This window comes from Melanotaenia boesemani, chromosome 20 (genome assembly GCF_017639745.1).
Source record: "Melanotaenia boesemani isolate fMelBoe1 chromosome 20, fMelBoe1.pri, whole genome shotgun sequence".
Lineage (NCBI taxonomy): Eukaryota > Metazoa > Chordata > Actinopteri > Atheriniformes > Melanotaeniidae > Melanotaenia > Melanotaenia boesemani.
The window spans coordinates 18870604-18895152 of NC_055701.1; the positions used below are offsets into that span (position 1 = coordinate 18870604).

General features: G+C 39.3%; 1 protein-coding gene and 2 gene segments (V, D, J or C); 2 read left to right on the forward strand and 1 right to left on the reverse strand.

The window, feature by feature from the left end:
- Window positions 1–837: 837 nt before the first annotated feature.
- Window positions 838–6076, reverse strand: tspan37 (tetraspanin 37). Of its 2 annotated transcripts, none has more exons than XM_041972798.1 (7): window positions 6025–6076; window positions 3765–3956; window positions 3611–3685; window positions 3407–3505; window positions 2911–3063; window positions 2220–2303; window positions 838–1425 (listed from the first exon to the last, which is right to left on the reverse strand). In XM_041972798.1, the coding sequence occupies exons 2-7, from the start codon at window positions 3912–3914 to the stop codon at window positions 1348–1350; spliced, it is 639 nt and encodes a 212-aa protein (XP_041828732.1). In that variant the 5' UTR covers window positions 3915–3956; window positions 6025–6076; the 3' UTR covers window positions 838–1347. The 2 variants fall into 2 exon arrangements, with proteins under 2 accessions (XP_041828732.1, XP_041828731.1); XM_041972797.1 differs by lacking the exon at window positions 6025–6076 and adding an exon at window positions 5535–6015.
- A 2656-nt stretch (window positions 6077–8732) lies between these two features.
- On the forward strand, window positions 8733–10564 carry LOC121631610. The segment is given in 3 exon segments: window positions 8733–8748; window positions 9053–9157; window positions 10001–10564. Coding segments are annotated over 3 exon segments (441 nt in total).
- Window positions 10565–17952: 7388 nt separating this feature from the next.
- On the forward strand, window positions 17953–19224 carry LOC121631611 (the record flags this gene model as incomplete). The annotated part of the segment is given in 2 exon segments: window positions 17953–18046; window positions 18721–19224. Coding segments are annotated over 2 exon segments (417 nt in total), but the record flags the coding sequence as incomplete, so codon positions are not given.
- Window positions 19225–24549: the final 5325 nt, after the last annotated feature.

The following is a 24549-nucleotide window of genomic DNA, read 5'->3' on the forward strand; positions in this document are numbered from 1 at the left end:
GGTGTGTGGGCTGTAATTGACCTATATGCCACAGTGAAGCAGGCCAAACAGGTGGGGGGCTGGGTGGGGAGGGGTCAGACAGGATAGTCTTGACCTGCCTGAGACAGTGTGAAGTGGCGATCTCTTCCAGGTGGGGCAGGGGACATTCGATGATTATGGTATTATGTGTTCCAGCATTGGTTCATTAGTGTGCTCTGGAACACCTGTGGTCCCATGAGGTCAACTGGTTAAGTCCTCATTTTAAGTCTCTGCCGTCTAAGTTTATGATGTTATTTGCACATACATCTTCACAAATACGAACCATACACAACTAATATGCCTGACCTCTGCACCCAATGACATAACCATTTAATTTTAAATACTAACTGTGGTCTGATTAAGGTTAATAAATAATTATTCTGAAACTTTAATTAACAGTGTCTCCCATTTTGTTATGGATGTTTATATGTTGGTTATAACAGCGCAAACATCAGTGAACATAAATAATATTGTAGAGAAGAGTAGGCCAAAATTCCTCAGATAACTATTATGTCAAACAACAACAAATAACATTACTTCAATACTACTGAAATAAAAAGTGGGCCAAAGAGCTAATAAATCAAGGATTTCTTTTAGTTTTCTAAATTATGCTTTTGCGTTTGTGTTTATTTTATTATATAATATCAAGTTGTCACTTGTGCATTGTTGTCAACTGGGGTTGTTTTATATCTTCAGATGTATTTTCCTTTCACATTACTGTGGGCTACAACATGCCATAAATTGCACAAAATCAAACAAGAGTAGGAAATGCAAGTGACAAGTATTTAGCTCACAAAATAGATGACCCTGCAAACCAAATAGATTTTGGTTCAGTTTTATTATTTGTTCTTTCAGAATAGAAGTTTTAGACAAATTCAGTAATACGTATTTATAAAAAAGTAACAAAGAAAGAGAGAAAGAAGAACAGAGAATAAACAATACAACTTCAACAATTAAAAGCAAACCTGATTTGTTTAACAGACATATACAGGAAGCTTTCCAACTCTGTGACAATGAATGCCCGTGCCTTAAACCCACTCTGACATCAACTCATTTTCCCCAGATCTGATACAGCTCTTAACCTCTTCTTCCTTTCACCACCCATCAGCAGTAGTCACAACACAATTATGAGTTTTAAAACACATAAACTATTTCTGCTGTTTAATAAAAAAAAAAAGAAAAAAAATGCATGCAATCATTTGTATGTTGTGTGTTTTGCAGTGGAGTAAACCTTTATTTAAATGGTGAGACATGTTTGCTATAATATAACATGCTAAATAGGGTAATAGTATTTGTTAACAGTGTAGTGCTCCCCATATGTCAGTGTTTTTAGGTTTTGCCCAGTACATGAAAGCCCACAAACTGTTGCTGTTTCATCAGCTGTGCCACTGTCAGCAGCAAAAGAACCTGAAAGATAAATAGAAAACAGGATTTTGGTTAATTGCTCAATGATTAAACAACTAAATTTACAGGAGAAACTTTACTTTTTCCATTTTAAAAGCTAAATACTTATGCATGATAGTATACATCTAATAAAAGAATTAATTAAAGATGACTAAACTGGTGATGATCACTGAAACAACAGAAACACAGTATTTCATGTCTGCTTGCTCTGGACTGTGACAAACCCTGAGGACATTAGCTTGGTGTCATTTATGTCTACCTTCCTTCAATAGACTTGCCAAATAAAACATCATACAGTAATAAAAAGCATTATTCCCAGTTATGCAAATTGCATGTTTCATACTGTAGTAAATCTTTTATTTGGTAACAATGGTGAGTTTTGTTTAGTATAAAATAGTATGATATACCGTATTGTGCAATAATATCTGTAAAAAGTATGGTGTTCTCCCATCTGACAAAATGTCTCCGGTTTTATTCCAGAGCTTTATATATCACATAATAAGCCATTATAGATACATTTACAGTTTCCTTAATGAGGTGGAGACCAAACAATGCTAAAAAGATAGTAAATATGAGGCCAAAAACATGGCAAATGAATGCTTAATTTAGCCACATTGGTCATATATGTTGATAACATATAAATGTTTTATCAACTGACTAAATTTAAATAAACTGTAATAACATTAAGGAACCAGTTATCTTAAAAACAATTCTTTTTTTGCTTTATTTTAGTGTTTCATTTAACATCAAATGTATACAGATTAAACTGTTCAAAACTGTTATGAAATGTCTCACACCTCAATCAGAAAAACCACAACGAAGCCCCAGATGATGAAACTCAGAACGAACTGAAAGGCCATTTCCAGCTTCACCTGGCAACCCTGAAAGAAAGACGATCAAAAAGAAAATAATTGCAATAGAGATGTTTTTATGCTTTAGAAGTGTATGAGTGCCACATTAAGAAACACCAGCTTGATCTCACAATAGATCACAAAGTTTACTTTCCACATGTTGTGAGGGTTTATTTGGCAACATATAGTTTTAGGACCAGCTTCATTCCAGAAACATGGTATGTGCATGTCACAGCATGCATGTAATGTGATGATTTTGGTTCTGACTCCTATGTTTATTAAATTAGAGCATCTACACTGGTGGTCTGAGATATGCATTATAGCTGTGGCTTCAGCCACCCTGCAGCCTTGTGCTTTCTAGAGTTTCAGCATCAAAGAAGTAGTTCTCAGCTGTATAGTAAAAACATGAATGTTTAAAGTATGGTTAGGGTTAGAAATTATGTGAAATGAAGATAATTGAGACAGTTTATATCTAAGGCTACAAATGATATATTTTATATTCATACCCTATATTGTCATACAGGAAGTGACCTGTTCATTTAGCCAATAAAAGAGCTTATTAATTAAGTAAACAAATACATGTTATATATGATATCTAGTAATTTCAGGTTAGACTAGGCTGGATACAAACACTTACCTGTGGATAAAGCTGCCATGGCTGGTTCACAGTGCCATTACATGAAGGGAAAGAAGTGTTGCAGCAGGTATGAGGAACCAAGGTTCCTCCCGTTTGATTAAACCAGGATGTTTTCATCCAGTCTGTGTAGTTACTGACACCACAACATTGGAACTGACAGAGATTAAAACATAAAATACTCAATCAGTTATTGGAAAATGTCTACAAATCTAACTAAATAGACCTTTGGCTAACATTAGAAAAGGTTTTCATTTAATTTCTTCCTAAAATGTCTCTAATTGCTCTAATTATGCTTTCAAACAAATGATTTGAGGTTACACATGCCTTAAAAACTTCCTATACAAAATTACATTGAAGGAAAGACATACATTTTCAATTTTACAATGGAAATTAGTTGAGTTGATAGCTGTTTACACATTTAATAATTAAAAAACAAACATGTTTTAAATTGTGAATTCATATTTACTGGAGTTTACAGGCTTGATTAGACACACACCTCGTCTTGTGTTGCATCAAAGGCTCGAGAGTTGAGGTCTTGACTGTTGCCAGTGTATTTCTGAAAGACCTCTCTTAGGGGAGCTGTATCTGAATCAATCTAAATAAAAGTCAACAGACAAAAAGAGCATAAGCTTTTTTTTTTTAACCAAGAGTAATCTTCTATCATTACAGCACAACTATCAAATGGACGTAAATTACCTACCTTTATTGAGTGGTAATAAGCCAACACTGAAGTCGTGCTTTCCAAACAAAAGACCATAACTAGTAAATAAATGAACTAGAGAAGAAAAAGTTTTAATATGTACAGTCAAAATGAATTCATATGTAGATATCAAAATATGCATGGTTGACCTCACCAGTCCTTGCAGACAGGGGGAATTCCTGAAATTAATGCACAAGCCAAAGCGCCCGGTGAAGATCAACAACGCGGCGCTGCAGAGTGCAAGGATACCTGGCAGGGTGATGTATGGCTGAGAGAAAAACAAGCTGTTCTGTCTGTACTTCATCAGCAAGTAGACCCCACTCAGGCCCACCGCCAACCCCACCACCTGGCACATTTGAATAAAAAACAACAACAAAAGACTAAATGTTGTGTTACAACAGAATGCTGCTAAACAGCTTTGTCATGTAACAACAGTCAGGGGGAAAAAAACAGATAGTGATTTTTAATAGTTTGCATTCTTTGTTTTAGAGAGGGGCGAGCTGTTTCCACGTGCTAATCTCCTTCATAGGGTGCATCCGCTTTTATAATTTGAAAGAAAACTTTGGGTAATTTTTAATGTGGCCATTTAGATTTTTTTCTATCTTTATATTTTATATCTGTGCCAATGTTATGACTTTTATGTAGAAATGTGGTCATGCTCAGCATGATCTTGGTCTTTTTTTTAACATTAACATTTTGTTAATCTTTGTTTCCTCACTTTGATGATTTTTTTTATGTTTTATTATGAAAGTTGTGATCATAAAGTTAATTTTGCATCATGTCAAGACATTTTGTGAATGTTCATGATCAGTTTCCAATTGCCAACCTTCTGGATGGAAGACAACCACCTACCAGTTGAGCCATGGCCACCCCAGAATGTGAAATTCCTCACAGCTTATCATTTAACCCTTTAATATTTGCACTAAGAAAAAAAGCATTGGAAAAGGTTTCTTTGCCTTTTTTTATTTCCATGAGATATAATAATGATAATGATATTTTTTTTCTTTTAAACAAATGTAAGAGTAAACAGTTAATGAATAGTGACAATAGTTTACTTATTGAAACATTAAAACTGATGGCAAACACTTACTTTTGACATTACACACCCAAACCAAGTGATAGAGATCGTTCAGTCAGGTTTACTTCCATACAGTCTCAAAAAGACTGATTATGGTCACAGAAAAATGAGCTTAATCATAGAGTAGTGCAGTCATTTAAAGGTTAATTCACAGTGGATCTAATTTGATGTATAAGTCTAAATCTAACATTGTTTCAGGAACCCACTCATGAATTCAAAGCTTCACAGATCCAGCATAAAGGTAAATGAAAAACACCACTAGCAACAAAACTTAGGAGATAAGCTTTTTCTTTGCTGCAGTTGTTCAGTGTTAAAAATGTGGTTTATATAGCATACTATAATAATATACACCCTTCGTTGATTATTAACCTAGCTGAACATAAGAGAATATATTAAAATGGTTTAACTGCAGCCTTTTCACAGTTAAGAGAAACAAATAATATAAATAGTATAACAAATAACCAAGAAAAAGAGACAGCATTATATTATTGTTTTAGACAGATTATTAAAAGAAAGATAAATAAAATCAGATAAATTCCCCTGTCATAGTTCCTGACTCTCACGTGCGCTCCTGTGTCACATGACACATGACACATGACTATAACATTTTAAACTTTAGGTCAATCACGCATCAAAAGTAAAAGCTGATTATTCCTTCAAACAGTGGCTTTTTAATACATAAACATTATGTTATTTTAAGCCAATTCATGTATTTTCAGTGACTTGAAAAAAAAAGGTTTCGCTCCAATAATAATTAGGCAAACATTTTAAAAAGTTACAGTTGTTAGTAAATTGCATAACGATAATAAAATACATCCAAGGTTATTAATAAAGTATTATATTCACCCAAAGAAGATGGCAGGTCAGTTGAAGTATTGTTCTGACAGTGTTTCTTCTCTCACCACACATTTTATTTTCAGATTATTTAAACCCACGCACAATAATCGACGCAACCTGTAGGCCTAGATGTGTTAAATGCGGAGGAAAAAACTTAAAGCATGACGCTCCAGGGACGATAAAATATAATCCGTTTTATAAAACGAAGGTATGTTTGAGTCAGTGGCACTAAAGTCCGGACAGCGCTGTATACATATATATATGTGTAAAAAAAAACAAAAAACAATATGCCTTCCGCCACAGACAAAAATTAACTTCCCTAAGAACGCGGAAGCCTCTCTGATTTGTTCATGAACGCAATCCAAGAGGCTCCAGCTGGTAGAAAGTGGAATCACTGGGATCAGAAGAGAATAAAACGTCCAGATCACACACGCGGTGCATGAAACCAAGTGATGTTTCAGAGCTTTGACTTATCCTAAGACAGGTAATAAATGTTTACCTGTGTCTGCGCTGGGGGTATGATTTACCCTCGATGCCACTTTGCGGTTCTGCCTCTGATCAACAGCGACCTCTGGTGAAGTAAAATGAAACGACAACAACAGAGAACTGTCTTGTGCACTGTTGTATCTATTACTCAAATATAGCTATGATTATATTCTATTCTTTTTATATACAGACTCTAAATATTTCACTTTAAAACTAGATAGCTTCTACTTAATGTTTAAATAATGTAGAAAAAGTAAATGTCCAACGAAAAGGGTAATGATTTACGACTTTAGAGCATTGGGAATGGCTAAAATAGGCTTTTAAAAAAATCCCACTGTTATATTTAGTAGTAAAATGTGTCTTTTAAGGAGTAAATTTAGTTTGTGTGATGGTATTTGTGGTTGTAGGTGTGTTTGGAACAAATTAGTGCTTGCTGAAGTTTCTCACTGAACAGAAAAATTAAAGAGGATTACTGATCTGTGTCAGAGGAGCTGCAGTGAGTTCCTGGTGGAACAGCTCAGTAGGTGAGAATGAATTATTAATTTCAGCTGTATTAAAATTCACTATTTCATAACATTTTCTACAACATCCTATGAATAGTCTACAAGCAACTACAGTATATAGTCTGAAAACATGTATTTCTTTATTTGGGCATTATATTATAATAAATATATAGTATGAAATAATTTGATATGTTCCTGCTTTGCTGTAAATTGCTGGTAAATATACAGTAATTTCAACCAGGATGAACATATCTGAACTTCCTGTGGATCTGATGGCCACAGTCCCACCAACACTGACAGACATGGATTTATCCACCTGTGTCAAAAAATTGGCACATGACTCTGAAAAGAGAAAAGAAAATAACTCCTGAAGAATAGAAGATTTAAATGAATTGTAATTAGAGGGAACTGGCAAAAACATGGTTTTCCATCAAACAAGAACAAAATGATAGAAATAATGTATAAACCAAATAAAAATCTTCTCACTCTTGCTCAGAAAATCCAGCAGAACAATCACAGCCATCTTGTTGCAGCTTTTCGATTAAGAACCTGAAACTATTTGCAACAGAGGAACTTACACTCTAAAGAGCAGTGAAGCATAAATTCATGCAAAATCATTTTGCCAAGACAAACACACCAGTTTTAGTTTTACAGAAAAACTTGTTTAACTGAGAAGAAATATAGGACAGTTTTAAAAAAAAAAAAAACTGCTTGTCCACGTCTCCAAACCGCTGTGGTGTCACAACAAAGGTGTAGACAAAATGACATGTAACACCATCTGTTGTGACTGTGTTGATTTTCTATTTAAGCAAAACAATGTTTTGTTCTTTTTTAAAATTCCAACCTTAACCATTTTTCTGTATCTAAACTTGAGCACACATGCTTTTATACCTGACCATAACCAAACTAAAAATGGGTCAAAAATTGATGTTTTAGTTCAATATTGGGTCAAACTGATGGTGTAACTGTTCTGCATCCAACCTCCTCATTAGCAACACTGAAAAATAAGAGTTGCGCAACATCTTTCACTACTTGAATTAATGGAAAATGGAAATCTTACAATCTGCAGCAGAAAAATAAGAATAAATTTATTACAGGATATTTTGGAGCCCAGAAAGTGACAAGTTTAAGTTTGTATTAATCTATACTGAGAAATGACCACTTTCTACCACCACCAGTGTGTGAATGTGGACTGAATGGATTCGATGTAATCAATGTAAAGAGCTTTGAGTGCCCTGAACAGAAAGGCACCACATAAATTTAGTCCATTATTGTTGTTCATTTAGTAAATGTAGAAAAATAAAATAAAATTACTTTAAAGATAAATGTGTTCCTGCTGTAACAGCTCAGTGTATAAATAATAAAATCAATATAATATTAAAAAGAAATGTATTCTTATGTACATGGTGCTTGGTGATGTTACTGTGAGCTCTAGTGGTGCAGTCAGTGTCTGCAGTCTGACTGCAGGAGGTTTTTGTACCACTACAAATCACTGTGTGAACACTGGGCCATCATGTAAACTCTGACAGTAATAAACTGCAGCATCTTCAGCCTGAACTCCACTGATGGTCAAAACAGCATCCACACCATTCCCTTTTCCACTAAAACGTTCTGGAACGCCACCACTTGATGGTTTGTGAATACCATTATAAATGAGCAGCTTAGGAGCTTGTCCAGCTTTTTGCTGATACCAGTTCACTTTACTGGCTCCATCTGACCAAGTGTAAACTTTTGGACTGGTGTTACAGGTCAGTGTGGCTGTGGCACCAGCTGATGATGTGATGGATGACGGCTGAGACACAGTCGCTTGACCACTTATAACTGTAAAAAAAAAATAAAATAAAAAATACAGAAAATTTGGAAACAGAAAATTAAACATGAAATTAAATGTTCAAAATTATCCACACCTGTAAAACAGCAGCAGGCCAGCGTCCAGATGAGGATGGTGATGAGAGTCATGGTGGTTGTGCTTTCTGCTGTGTTGACTGACAGATCTGAGTCCTGCAGTGTTGAACTCACAGGACTATAAACCTTCTCAGTTCTCTGGAGGATCAGCTGATGATGCAAAGCCTCCTCTCTATGGAAATGATTTCTCTGCTCTCAACACAATGAAGACCATGTGGGACATAAAATTTGAGAGACACTTTAGAAAGAAATATTTTAAGAGAACAAAAGGAAATATATAAAATGACTAATTATTTTCAGCATTTGGATTAAAATGGTTCATGTGGTTGGTATGAATTTATTTTTATTTTTGAAAATGTATTACTGTTTAATATTGTTAGATCATACTTCTTATGTTCCTAATTATTATTAAAATATCATTAATTAATCTATTTGGAGATATGTTTTAGATATTTCATATTAATATAATTTTAATTTCATATAAATGTTAAAACAAAGAACTTCTGTCTCTTCAATCTAAAATACTACAATACAATTAAAAATGTTAGATTAAAGCTACATGAGCTAAATCATTATAAATGGTGAATAAATAGTAAACAGTGAAGTTTTAATGTGAATAAAGTTGATTTTCAGTGAACAGATGTTTGTTCAGAGTGCAGGAGGTTTTTGTACGACCACTTAATGAGTTTGTATCACTGTGGTGGACTTTTGGTGGAGGAACCAAACTCATCATTCACTGTAAGTACCAACATTTATCTTCTGTTTAAACAAATATCTTTTAAATATGCTGACTCAGAACCTGTTAAAATTTATTTAGAATATTTTGCATCCTCTTAGATGTTTTTGGTTATTTGTGGTTTGTTGCTAAAATCTTCAGTTTGCATTGAAAACAGTAAAAACACGTCATATTCATGCAGTGATAGTTCATGCTGAGCTTAAATAGACTAAAAAACAGAAAAATTTAGGTAGAAAAAGTAATTATATTATTTGAATATTCTTTTATAGCTGAATATTGATTCATAAAATATGTTTACATCTTTAGTTGGTTTTGGAAATACACATAATTATGCGTGTAAGATTTTTCACTTTAAACTTTCAAGTTGTTGAATACAAAATATAATGAGGTTAAATTTAGGAGCAAAAAAATGGTTTTAATCAGTTTTATTATAAATATAGTTTGAGTTTTACAGTTCGTTAGTTTGAGAAGGAAGTGAAACGGACAGATGTGAGATTTTATCTGCAGACATTTCTCCATCAAAACTTTTAAAGTGACAGCTATGAAGTTAATTGTTATAACATGGGTTTAACTTGTGTCGTTTATATCAGTTTTAGTCAAATTTCTTCATGAGACAAACATTGTGACAACATGAAAACTTTAAATGAAGTTATACATATGTGTTCATTATAAAACCTTCATGTCCTCCCATCTTCCTCCTTCTGTCCTCTGTGGGATCACAGTGCCATTCAGTTAATCCACAGTGATGTTGGTCTCTGTCATGTATCATACGTGTCTCATGTCCAGCTGTCTGTCCTACATTAGAAGTTAATCTGCTCCTTGTGTGTCTCTGCTCTCCCCTCCAGCTGGCCCCATGGTCAGGCCCTCAGTCTCTCTGCTTCCCCCCTCCTCTGAGCAGATCTCTGAGGGTTCGGCCACGCTGTCCTGCCTGCTGACCGGCTACTCTCCTCAGGGAGCCGTGGTGAGCTGGGAGGTGGACGGTACAGAGGTGACAGAGGGGGTCCTGACCAGCTCAGAGGAGGAGAAGAGTGGACGTTACAGCAGCAGCAGCATCCTGAGCCTGAGCAAGGAGAGCTGGATGAAAGGAGAGCTGTTCTCCTGTAAGGTCCTCCATCATGACCACAGACAGACCCAGTTCCTCCACAGGAGCCAGTGTGTGGACTAGAGGAGCCGACCGAAGCCCAGGACAGCAGCTGTGTGTGGGGGAGCAGGTGGAACACACCTGCTGCTCTGATCAATATGAGTTTTAATGTTTGGAGAAGAAACTAAAGCTTTGTGTGACACAGAACAAACTGCTGTAAAGTGGTGATAACAACAACTTACAGAGTAAAATGTGCATCTCAGCAGCTGGACGTGAGTGTGTATGTTGTCGATCATTGTTTGCTAATAAAGCTTGTTCTGAATCTTTCTATTGGGAGTTATTGTTATAATATCAAACGCATAATTAATGGATATTAAACATCTGTAATTCAGTTAACAGCAACATTTTCTTAATCAGTAATTAAACTGATATTACAATACAATGAAAAAAATGAAAAAATAATTGATCCGATATCATAATTTCAGATGTTTCCGTATAAGTTTTTTAAATGGAATTTTAAAATATATTTCATAATTGCACATTTGTGTGCATTAATACGTTACATGTGAACAGAATCGTTTTTTAAATTTTTTATTCATCTTTTTCCTACAAACACTTTCCCAAAATCTAAATAAAATATTAGCTTGAAAAGCTATAATGGGAAATACATTGAAAACTGTTATGTCATTACATCATGAGTTAAATGTGATTTAAATCTAATTTATCACATTTCTCCAACAGCCAATAAGAGGTCTACAAACAATTATATATTATGTATAGATTAACTATGAAGAAAATATCCTTGCTTGTTATTTTAGAAGTGATTTTTCCTGTTTGGCTGTAAAATTCAGGTAAACACAAAACCATGGAGATAATGTTGAACATTTGTTTCTGTAATCAGACCCATAACAGTTCTGATCTTCAAAATAAAGGATTCAAACATGAGTATTTAAGTAAAAGCTACATGTCATAACATTGAAGATTTTTCACTTTTATTTAGATTGACTGTGTTTCTGCTTGATGACTGTTGTGTTGTGTTCACTGGACCAGTTATCTTCATCGCAGTCTCTTCATCAACTCTCTGCACCTGCAGCCTTCAGTCAGGCTCAAGGAGGTTTTTGTACGGCTCTGAATCACTGTGTGAGCACTCCATCACCATGAAAGCCCAGACAGTGATAATCTCCAGCATCTGAAGGTACTGAAGGTACCAACTGAGATCAGCACCGATGTTTGAACTCCCTGTGGCGCTGATGGTCACAGTCCCTCCAACACTGACAGACTTGGATTTATCAGCCTGAGTCAGAAAATTGTTGGCAGACGACTCTGAAATGAGAAAAAGAACATTAAGCTGACAAAACACAGTCTTAGACCAAATAAGAACAAAAATTATTCTAACAATTGTAGAAATTTGAAAAGAGGAAAAATAGTGAAAGAAAATGTCTCACTCTGACACAGAAAACCCAACATAACAGTCAAAGTTATTGGAAACGTCATCCTGATGCAAGTTTCAGTGTGTGAGCATGAAAATGGTTCACACTCTCTGTGACAGAGGAACTTAAACTGTGAGGAGCAGAGAAGCATAAAATCATGCAAAACACTTTCACCACGGCAAACACACACCTGTTTTAGTGAAACAGAAAAAAAAAGTGTTACTACATATTGTCATGTGATTTGATTCAAGAGACCATCTTCTCTTGAAGTTTAAGTTTATTAAGAGGAGAAAAAACATATATGTATATGTTTTTTCTCCCCTTAATAAACTTCCATCCATCCATCCATTTTCTTCCGCTTATCCGGAATCAGGTCGCGGGGGCAGCTGCCTAAGCAGGGAAACCCAGACTTCCCTCTCCCCGGCCACATTCACCAGCTCATCCGAAGGGATCCCGAGGCGTTCCCATGCCAGCCGAGAGATGTAGTCTGTCCAGCGTGTCCTGGGTCTGCCCCGGGGCCTCCTTCCGGTGGGACATGCCCGGAACACCTCACCAGGGAGGCGTCCAGGAGGCATCCTAACCAGATGCCCGAGCCACCTCATCTGACTCCTCTCGATGTGGAGGAGAAGCGGCTCTACTCTGAGCCCCTCCCGGATCACCGAGCTTCTCACCCTATCTCTAAGGGAGAGCCCGGCCACCCTGCGGAGGAAACTCATTTCGGCCGCTTGTATTCGAGATCTCGTTCTTTCGGTCATTACCCACAGTTCATGATCATAGGTGAGGGTAGGAACGTAGATCGACCGGTAAATCGAGAGCTTTGCCTTTTGGCTCAGCTCTCTCTTCACCACGACAGACCGATGCAGAGCCGGCATCACTGCGGACGCCGCACCGATCCGCCTGTCGACCTCCCGCTCCATCCTTCCCTCACTCGTGAGCAAGACCCCGAGATATGTAAACTCCTCCACTTGGGGCAGGACCCCATCGCAGACCCGGAGAGAGCACTCCACCCTTTTCCGGCTGAGGACCATGGTCTCGGACTTGGAGGTGCTGATTCTCATCCCAGCCGCTTCACACTCGGCTGCGAATCGCTCCAGTGAGAGCTGAAGATCACGTCCCGATGAAGCCAACAGAACCACGTCATCCGCAAAGAGCAGAGACCCAATCCTGAGGCCACCGAACCGGATCCCCTCCACACCTCGGCTGTGCCTAGAAATTCTGTCCATAAAAGTTATAAACAGAATCTGTGACAAAGGACAGCCTTGGCGGAGTCCAACCCGCACTGGAAACGATTCTGATTTACTACCGGCAATGCGGACCAAGCTCTGACACCGGTCGTACAGGGACCGGACAGCTCTTACAAGCGAGTCCGGCACTCCATACTCCCGGAGTACCCCCCACAGGAGTCCTCGGGGAACACGGTCAAATGCCTTCTCCAAATCCACAAAACACACGTAGATTGGTTGGGCAAACTCCCATGCCCCCTCAAAGACCCCAAAGAGGGTGTAGAGCTGGTCCACTGTTCCACGACCGGGACGAAAACCACACTGCTCCTCCTCAATCCGAGGTTCGACTATCCGACGGACCCTCCTCTGCGGCACCCCTGAATAGACTTTACCAGGGAGGCTGAGGAGTGTGATACCCCTGTAGTTGGAGCACACCCTCCGGTCCCCCTTTTTGAAGAGGGGGACCACCACCCCAGTCTGCCAGTCCAGGGGGACTGTCCCTGATGTCCACGCGATGCTGCAGAGGCGTGTCAACCAAGACAGCCCTACAGCATCCAGAGCCTTAAGGAACTCCGGGCGGACCTCATCCACCCCCGGGGCCTTGCCACCAAGGAGATTTTTAACCACCTCAGCGACCTCAGCCCCAGAGATAGGCAAGCCAGCACCAGCTACCCCAGACTCTGCTTCCTCATCAGAAGACGTGTTGGTGGGATTGAGGAGGTCTTCGAAGTATTCCCCCCACCGCCTCACAACTTCTCGAGTCGAGGTCAGCAGCCCCCCATCCCCACTGTACACAGTGTTGACGGAGCACTGCTTTCCCCTCCTGAGCTGCCGGATGGTGGACCAGAATCTCCTCGAAGCTGTCCGGAAGTCATTCTCCATGGCCTCTCCAAACTCCTCCTACGTCCGAGCTTTTGCCTTAGCGACCGCCGAAGCCGCGCTCCGCTTAGCCCGCCGATACCCATCAGCTGCCTCTGGAGTCCCACAGGCCAAAAAGGCCCGATAGGACTCCTTCTTCAGCTTGACGGCATCACTTACTGCCTGTGTCCACCAACGAGTTCGGGGGTTACCGCCACGACAGGCACTGACGACCTTAAGGCCACAGCTGCGGCTGGCAGCCTCAACAATAGAGGCACGGAACACAGCCCATTCAGACTCAATGTCCCCCGCCTCACCCAGGACATGGTTGAAGCTCTGCCAGAGAAGGGAGTTGAAACTCTTTCTGACAGGGGACTCTGCCAGACGTTCCCAGCAGACCCTAACAACACGCTTGGGCCTGCCGGGCCTGCCAGGCCTGACCGGCATCCTCCCCCACCATCTGAGCCAACTCACCACCAGGTGGTGATCAGTTGACAGCTCCGCCCCTCTCTTCACCCGAGTGTCCAGGACATGCGGCCGCAAGTCCGACGACACGACTACAAAGTCGATCATCGAACTGCGGCCTAGAGTGTCCTGGTGCCAAGTGCACATGTGGACACTCTTATGTCTGAACAAGGTGTTCGTTATGGACAATCCATGACGAGCACAGAAGTCCAACAACAAAACACCACTCGGATTCAGGTCATGGGGGCCGTTCCTCCCAATCACGCCCCTCCAGGTCTCGCTGTCATTACCCACGTGAGCACTGAAGTCCCCCAGCAGAACGAGGGAGTCCCCAGAAGGAGTGCTCTCCAACACCCCCCCTAAGGACTCCAAAAAGGGTGGGTACTCTGAACTGCTATTTGGTGCATAGGCACAAACAACAGTCAGGACCCGTCCCCCCACCCGAAGACGGAGGGAGGCTACCCTTTCATCCACCGGGGTAAACCCCTAGTACAGGCGCCAAGTTGGGGGGCAATGAGCAGGCCTACACCTGCTCGGCGCCTCTCACCGGTAGCAACTCCAGAATGGAAGAGGGTCCAGCCCCTCTCGAGGGCAGTTGTTCCAGAGCCCAAGCCATGCGTCGAGGTGAGTCCAACTATATCTAGCCGGAACCGCTCAACCTGGCGCACCAGCTCAGGCTCCTTCCCCGCCAGAGAGGTGACATTCCACGTCCCTAGAGCTAGCTTTTGCAGCCGAGGATCAGACCGCCAGGGTCCCCGCCTCTGGCAGCCGCCCAGCTCACAATGCACCCGACCCCTATGGCCACTCCTGTAGGTGGTGAGCCCACGGGAGGAGAGGCCCATGTCTCCCTTTCGGGCTGAGCCCGACCGGGCCCCATGGGCAAAGGCCCGGCCACCAGGCGCTCGCCTCTGTGCCCCACCTCCAGGCCTGGCTCCAGAGGGGGGCCCTGGTGACCCACATCCGGGCAAGGGAAACCTTGGTCCTTGTTTTTTCATCATCATAAGGGTTGTGTGAGCCGCGCTTCGTCTGGTCCCTCCCCTAGACACCTGTTTGCCATGGGTGACCCTACCAGGGGCATGCGTCCCCGACAACATAGCTGCTAGGATCATCAGGACACACAAACTCCTCCACCACGATAAGGTCGCGGCTCATGGAGGTTAATAAACTTATATGTATATATATATATATATATATATATATATATATATATATACATATATATATCTATTAGTATACAAGGCTTGTTCTTAACAGCCTTGTTTTCATTTAGTTGTCATCTTCCTCCACGTGTTAGATAACACATGTAGAACATGTTACACAGGATGACAACAAAGGTGTAAGAGGTTTAGATACTTTGGCATCAGGTGCGTTTATATGGAGCATTTTTTATCTGATCAAAGGTCCAGTCAGAGTAAAAATACATCATGTAAATACCTCAGTTTAACTGATTGGCCTCAATTAGAAGGAATTTTCTATCCAATCAAGATGGCTGGTTCAAACCTTTCTACGACCTGATCAACAGGAAAAAATAAATATGTTTTCACTTATTTGGATAATTTCTGTGGTCTATGTTTTTTCAGCCTGATCTCAGAGAAATATGTCAAATAAAGACTTAAATAAATGTTGAAACCTTTTGGTTATTTCATGTAATTCTGTGGGATCAGGTTGGACTTATACAGGCACAGGGGCCACAGCGAGAGGGGGTGGGGCTTAAAAATTTGAGTGGCCCAGCCCAGGGTTAGTTGGGTCACCAATTTACTGAATGTTATAGACCAGTCAGATCAATGAATGATCAATAAATCATGTCAGCCCATTGGGAAGATGCCCAGTATACCAGATGGTCAGTCCATCCCTGTGTGTGACACACCACCGCGTACGGCCCTGTAATGGGGCAGAGTGTGTTTGATGCAGAGCTGTAACTAAGTTTTTGACGGCCCCAAGATTACATTTTTGTAAATTCATTTCATTTTCAATGGTGTTGGAGGTTTTTAGACTTACAGGTGTTGTGATTTTACAAGTATAATTTAAGGACATAAAAGTTGAGGGGAGCAGGTGGGGGAGCAAGATGTAAGAGAGGGGGCAGTTGTCCTCCTTTGCCCCCCTGGAGATCTGTCCCTGAGAATAAGACACACAAGGCTGGTAGCAAAAATTGTCATAAACTTATTTAATTTCAGTGTAGAGCCTCAATGTCTGATGTGATCAACCAGTTGATGTTTCTCTCCACAATTCACAGAAATCTCATGGCAGCTCACAGCTTTAAGTTAAGTGTAATATAGTGTTATTTTAATATGAGGTTCATCTAAGAAAATGTTAGAGACATTTTTTATTTTCTTCTTTCAGATAAAAACAACTAATTACTGATGTAAATTTCTTTTTGATTTTCTTTTCTTTTCTTGTTGTTTTCATGGTGTTGGTGTAGAATGATGTGTTGATTTAGAGCAATCTTTCTGGAAACAGTGCAGATTTATGACTTGCTTTTATAAATATGATCATTGTTGAAAATGCATGTGAATGTATTTCATGCTTGGTGATGTTACTGTGAGCTCTGTGTTCAGTGGTCTGAGTCCGAGTCTCTTCCTCTTCAGCAGCTGCAGTCAGTTCCTGCTGTAACAGCTCAGTGTGTCTGCAGTCTGACTGCAGGAGGTTTTTGTACCACTACAAATCACTGTGTGAACACTGGGCCACTGTGTACACTCTGACAGTAGTAAACTGCAGCATCTTCAGCCAGAGCTCCACTGATGGTCAAAGAGAAATCAGAGCTGCTTCCACTGCCACTAAACCGAGACGGTGTTCCTGTATGAAGTGTTTTCAAATGTCTAATGAGGAGCTTTGGAGGCTGTCCAGGTATGTGCTGATACCAGAATATACACAAGTCAGCACTATTGCAGATATAAACAGGCTCACTGGTCCTACATTTGAGAGTAACAGTGGATTCTGGAGTAAATGTCACTACTGGAGGCTGAGTCACAGTCACCTGACCGCTGCATCCTGCAGACAAAACACATCATTCATTTATCAGCAGAAAGAAATGAGAGAAAAGGCAGCACATCATGTTTGAAATGTTGCTGAGTGAATGAACCTCTAAAACAGCAGCAGGTCAGCGTCCAGATGAGGATGGTGATGAGAGTCATGGTGGTTGTGCTTTCTGCTGTGTTGACTGACAGATCTGAGTCCTGCAGTGTTGAACTCACAGGACTATAAACCTTCTCAGTTCTCTGGAGGATCAGCTGATGATGCAAAGCCTCCTCTCTATGGAAATGATTTCTCTGCTTTCAACACAATGAAGACCATGTGGGACATAAACTCATGAGAAATACTGTTTTACTGGATTTAATGCATCTATGATCTTCATGGAAAGGAAGGACATATATTAAAATACAACTGAATATTTTCAGTAGTTGGATTAAAATGGTTCACTGTGGTTGGTATGTGTCTTTTTACTTTCCATTTTTGTGTATTTTATTAGTGACATGGACTGTTGCAAACCTATTGTTATTGTTTAAAAAGTAAGATTTTTAAAAACATCTATATTTTACATGTTTTCAAAGTTTTACAGCAAATATTTTACATGTAAATGTAGTACAGGAGAATAAATGCTTTGTTATTCTGAATCTGTTTAAATAAAATCAAATAAAGCTATTTAAATTAGCACAAACTTTAAGTTATCAGTGTGGAAATGAACTAAATTAGAAATTGTGAAATTTTAACTTGGATTAAGTTGATTTTCAGTGGAATGATGTTTGTTCAGAGTGCAGGAGGTTTTTGTACGGCCACTTAATGAGTTTGTATCACTGTGGTACACTTTTGGTGGAGGAACCAAACTCATCGTTGACTGTAAGTACCAGAAATATTTTATTTCTTTAAAAAAGTACTGAATACATCATTTTCTATATATTATTGATTTAATACCAACAAATTCTCTGGTTATAAATAGTTTGTAAGTTTTTTCTTTGTATAGAACAAAGCTGATCTCCCAGTCTGAGAAGATGCAGAGATCAATATTCTTTCAGGGATGTAGACACGTGTGTTGTAGAATCAGGAAAACATGTTTTTATTCTTAATATTGTTTAGACAATTTTCTTTGAACTTGCATTTTCTTATTTTGAATTCAGTATAGAGACATTAAAAGAAAGAATCTGTCAACTTTACCTTCTGACATCTACATTATCATTTTTTTTCCTCATGTCAAAATTCATTTATATTTCTGGTTAAAATGTTTTCTAAAATTGCTTTAAATACAGTAAATACTGTTCGACATTGTGTTCATGGTTCATTTATTTTCCATGTAGTTTAAAGGAAGTGAAAGAGACAGATGCCAAACTTTGAGCTGTGTTCGTGTTTCAGCTCTGTCAGTTTAAACATGAGAAAATCATCACAGGGACGAGTTATTCACTGTCACACTGGAGGAGACACATATGAAGATCAATAATCATTATTATTTATTATTTTAGATCTTTTATCAGCATTCTTCTTCATTTCTGAGTCTTTCCTCCTCCTCTCTCCTCCAGTGGGTGTGGTGCGGCCCACCCTGACCGTCCTCCCTCCCTCCAAAGAGGAGGAGAACCAGAGCAGTGTCACACTGGTGTGTCTGTCCACTGGGGGCTTCCCCTCCACTTGGAGTCTGGGCTGGAAGGTGGGGGGCAGCAGCAGGTCCTCGGGGGTGTCACAGAGCCAGGAGGTCCTGGGGAGGGACGGCCTCTACAGCTGGAGCAGCACCCTGAGCCTCCCTGCAGACCAGTGGAGGAAGGTGGGCTCAGTGAGCTGTGAGGCCAGTCAGAATGGACAGAGTCCTGTCACTCAAACTCTGGAGCCTGACCGCTGCTCAGAGTAAAGCTTCAGCAGCACTTCCTGTCTGGATGTCATGCTGCTGCTTCCATGAAGATCTGGATGAAGATTCAGATCTGCTCTCTTCTAATCTGTCATCAAACTGGTGGCTTTTCTTCAGCATTTTTATGTTTAACTGCTTTAATCTTAGTCATGTTGTACTTTTTACTCCTCAATGTATGACTGTAACAAACAACAACGGCTTTAAATAAATCACTGTCTTTGTATTTATTTGAATGTGAATTTATTCCTTTGACAGGGACATGAACAGCAATACATTTACCTCAAAGAGAAACATGTTTGGTACCAGGCTTTAGCAACGCTGCTGATTTCCACCTGCAGTCTCTGAACAACACATTATTCATTTAATCTGTTTCAAACCTCACAATTTCATCACATTGTTTCCCAAAATCCTCAGTATTTTGCATAAATTCATGCCAATGTACTTTTATCAAGCAAATAGCAACAATTAGTATGAACCAACCTATTTACTTATTTGATCATTAGTTCATAGTAAATATATATATAATATGAAACAGTTTGATTTGTTCACATTTTGTTGTAAATTACTGGTTAAAAATAAAATTATTAAAGGTTGCTCTGTATATTAGATATTTTGGAGACTGTCCAGGTTTCTGAAGGAACCAACTGAGATCATCATGTATATCTGAAATTTCTGTGGTGCTGATGGACACAGTCCTTCCAACTCTTACAGACTTGGATTTATCAGTCTGAGTCTGAAAACTCCTCAAGATCAGGTGATTTGGATAAATTATAATTTGAGGAAAATCATAAAAAACAATTTGGTCTTCCATCAAAGAAAATCAAGAATTATTTTCCTAATGAAATAAAGAAAATTCAGAAAAATAAAAATCTTCTCACTCTGGCTCAGAAATCCCGACGACAATCACAGCTGATAAAAACATCATCTTGTTGCAGTTTTTATATCAAGAACCAGAAAACAGAAAACTTTTATGTGCGTTACTAAAACTACATGTGAACAGAACATGTTTCTTTGGTTTTTAGTCATCTGCTTTCTACAAACACTTTCCTAAAATCTAAATAAAATATAAACTTGAAAACGCTATAATAATGTATTTATTGTGTTAAGAAAATTGATTTTTCCTGTTTGGCTGTAAAATTCGGGTAAACACAAAACCATGGAGATACTGTTGAACATTTGTTTCTGTAATGAGACTCATAACAGTCCTGATCTTCAAAATACAGGATTCAAACATGAGTATTTAATTAAAAGCTACATGTCATAACATGGAAGATTTTTCACTTTTATTTAGTTTGACTGTGTTTCTGCTTGATGACTGTTGTGTTGTGTTCACTGGACCAATTATCTTCATCACAGTCTCTTCATCAACTCTCTGCACCTGCAGCCTTCAGTCAGACTCAAGGAGGTTTTTGTACGGCTCTGAATCACTGTGTGAACACGCCACGACCATGTTCACCCAGACAGTAATAATCTCCAGCATCTTCAGCCTGGAAACCACTGATGGTTAAAGTGTACTGAGAACCAGATCTACTGCCTCTGAATCTAGACGGAGTTCCTGAGAACAAGGTTGAAGCTGTGTGTATAAGAAGTTTAGGAGGCTGTCCAGGTTTCTGAAGGTACCAACTGAGATCAGCACCAATGTTTGAACTCCCTGTGGCGCTGATGGTCACAGTCCCTCCAACACTGACAGACTTGGATTTATCAGCCTGAGTCAGAAAATTGTCGGCAGACGACTCTGAAATGAGAAAAAGAACATTAAGCTGACAAAACACAGTCTTAGACCAAATAAGAACAAGAATTATTCTAACAATTGTAGAAATTTGAAAAAGAGGAAAAATAGTGAAAGAAAATGTCTCACTCTGACACAGAAAACCCAACATAACAGTCAAAGTTATTGGAAACATCATCCTGATGCAGGTTTCAGTGTGTGAGCATGAAAACGGTTCAGACTCTCTGTGACAGAGGAACTTAAACTGTGAGGAGCAGAGAAGCTTAAAATCATGCAAAACACTTTCACCACGGCAAACACACACCTGTTTTAGTGAAACAGAAAAAACTTTGCTTAGTTGAGACGACAGTGACAGTTTCACAAGAAATGTGGACGTTTGTCCTCTACAACGTTGTAGTGCTGCAATAAAGCTGAAGACATGATTAGATGACCATGTTTTCCATTTCATGTAGTTTTGTTTAGGTGATGTGATGAAAACATTTAACAGTGTATTTATCTATACTGAACCATGTCATTTTTTAATTGTCTAAATGTGACCAACAGTGACAGTAAAGTCCAAATGAAGAGATCATGGAGAACATTGGACCAGTTGGGACTCAAACTTGGTTCTCTTGAATAACAGACCATGTTATAGCACCACTGTCCAGCCCCCAACCCCTAATGAGTGTTTTTAACATGGTACAGGAGAATAAGTTTAAATTTATCACAGTTTCATTAAAGCAAAGAGTAAGAAATTTACAATTTGTAGGTAAATGTTGACACATGATGTTTGTGGATCCATGAAAATATGATAGTTTAACAGTTTTTCAGTAGACGTGACAGAATGACAAAATGATAAAGTATGATTATGAAAGGTAGACATAGGCATGACACAACTTTGATGATTTTGACAGATGTGGAGATAAAACAATAGTGGAAATTAAAGAAAACAATAGAAAACAAAACAAAAAAAACGGTAAATTTAAAGTTTTTGAATGTTTGTTGTGAAACTGCTGCATTTTCTGCTGTGGACTAACACAGTTATTACATATTGTCATGAAACTCAATGGTTTGATTTTAGAGATCATCATCTCTTGAAGCTCATTCTGGTTATTTCTGAAGTTTATTGATAGAAGAGAAAATACAAATTACTTTTATCTGCTTCTGTAAATCTGTTTTTTTTCTATCTCATGAACAAACTTTATCAAGACTGAACATCAACCAAGTTAAAATTTGACTTGTTCTGAGCAGCCTTGTTTTCATTTAGTTGTCATCTTCCTCCACGTGTTAGATAACACATGTAGAACATTTTACACAGGAAGGCAACAAAGGTGTAAGAGGTTTAGATACTTTGTCATCAGATGCGTTTATATGGAGATTTTTTTTTTATCCGATCAAAGGTCCAATCAGAGTAAAAATACATCATGTAAATACCTCAGCTTAACTGATTGGCCTCAGTTAGAAGGAATTTTCTATCCAATCAAGACGGGTGGTTCAAACCTTTCTACGACCTGATCAACAGGAAAAATAAACATGTTTTCAATTATTCTGATCATTTCTGTGATGTATGTTTTTTTCCAACTTGATCTCACAGAAATATGTGAAATAAAGACTTAAATAAATGTTGAAACCTTTTGGTTATTTCATGTAATTCTGTGGGATCAGGTTGGACTTACACAGGCACAGGGACCACAGCGAGAGGGGGTGGGGCTTAAAAAATTGAGTGGCCCAACCCAGGGATAGTTTGGCTACCGATTTACTGAATGTTATGGACCAGTCAGATCAATAAATGATCAATAAATCACATCGGCCCATTGGGAAGATGCCCAGTATACCAGATGGTCAGTCCATCCCTGTGTGTGACACACCACCGCGTACGGCCCTGTAATGGCGCAGAGTGTGTTTTAATGCAGAGCTGTAACTAAGTTTTTGACGGCCCTAAGATTAAATTTTTGTAAGTTCATTTCATTTCCAATGCTGTTGGATGTTTTTAGACTTACTACTACTACTTACTAAGACACACAAGGCTGGCAGCACTAAATATCATAAACTTATTTAATTTCAGTGTAGAGCCTCAATGTCTGATGTGATCAACCAGCTGATTTTTTTCTCCACAATTCACAGAAATCTCATGGCAGCTCACAGCTTTAAGTTAAGTGTAATATAGTGTTATTTTAATATGAGGTTCATCTAAGAAAATGTTAGAGACAATTTTTATTTTCTTCTTTCAGATAAAAAAAAACTAATTACTGATGTAAATTTCTTTTTGATTTTTTTTTTGTTGTTGTTTTTGTTGTTTTCATGGTGTTGGAGTAAAATGATGTGTTGATTTAAAGGGGTCCATCTGGAAACAAAGCAGATTTATGACTTGCTTTTATAAATATGAACATTGTTGAAAATGCATGTGAATGTATTTCATGCTTGGTGATGTTACTGTGAGTTCTGTGTTCAGTGGTCTGAGTCCGAGTCTCTTCCTCTTCAGCAGCTGCAGTCAGTTCCTGCTGTAACAGCTCAGTGTGTCTGCAGTCTGACTGCAGGAGGTTTTTGTACCACTACAAATCACTGTGTGAACACTGGGCCACTGTGTACACTCTGACAGTAATAAACTGCAGCATCTTCAGCCAGAGCTCCACTGATGGTCAAAGAGAAATCAGAGCTGCTTCCACTGCCACTAAACCGAGGTGGTGTTCATGTATGAAGCTTTTTCACGAAGTATATCAGGAGCTTTAGAGGCTGTCCAGATTTCTGTTGATACCAGAACAGATCCCCATCACCATCATCCCATCTGTAAACAGCTTGACTGGTTGTACATTTGAGCGTAACAGTGGATCCTGGAGTAAAAGTCACTACCGGAGGCTGAGTCACAGTCACCTGACCGCTGCATCCTGCAGACAAAACACATCATTCATTTATCAGCAGAAAGAAATGAGAGAAAAGGCAGCACATCATGTTTGAAATGTTGCTGAGTGAATGAACCTGTAAAACAGCAGCAGGTCAGCGTCCAGATGAGGATGGTGATGAGAGTCATGGTGGTTGTGCTTTCTGCTGTGTTGACTGACAGATCTGAGTCCTGCAGTGTTGAACTCACAGGACTATAAACCTTCTCAGTTCTCTGGAGGATCAGCTGATGATGCAAAGCCTCCTCTCTATGGAAATGATTTCTCTGCTCTCAACACAATGAAGACCATGTGGGAAATAAAATTTGAGAGACACTTTAGATTAAAATATTTTAAGAAAACAAAAGAAATTAAAGCTGCAAGCAGCGATGAAGGCCCTCGCACCTCTGGCGCCGCTCCGGCCTATTGCACCGCCCCATCAGCCGGCAGCCTCCCTCCCCAAGCAAGCTCACTCTGGCTGGCAGCCATATGCTTACTCGTCCCCATGTTTTCTGCCTTTGGTTTTCATTGTCTCCCACTGACCATCATCTCATACATCAATGGGCCCAATAATGACATCAGAAGTGTTCATGACCATGTTCCTACCAATTGTGTGAAATATATACAAACAAAAGCATGGTTTTAAGATCCGCAGATATCAACATGGCCACTAGGTGGCGCTATAGTGTTTTTTCATGTAGTAACATGTTCAGGTTGGGACTTTAATAAAACCTGCCAACTATCACATCCTTTGGACAACCGAGTCCAGAGTTATAGCTACTTCCTGTTTGATGGCGAGGGACTAAAACCTCACAGGCAGCCATTTTAATCATGATGGTGTAAGGAGATTGTGATATTTTCAATCATGAGGTCTCCAAGAATGATATTGATGAGTTTGAGTAGGTTTTTTAGGTTTTGAAATGTA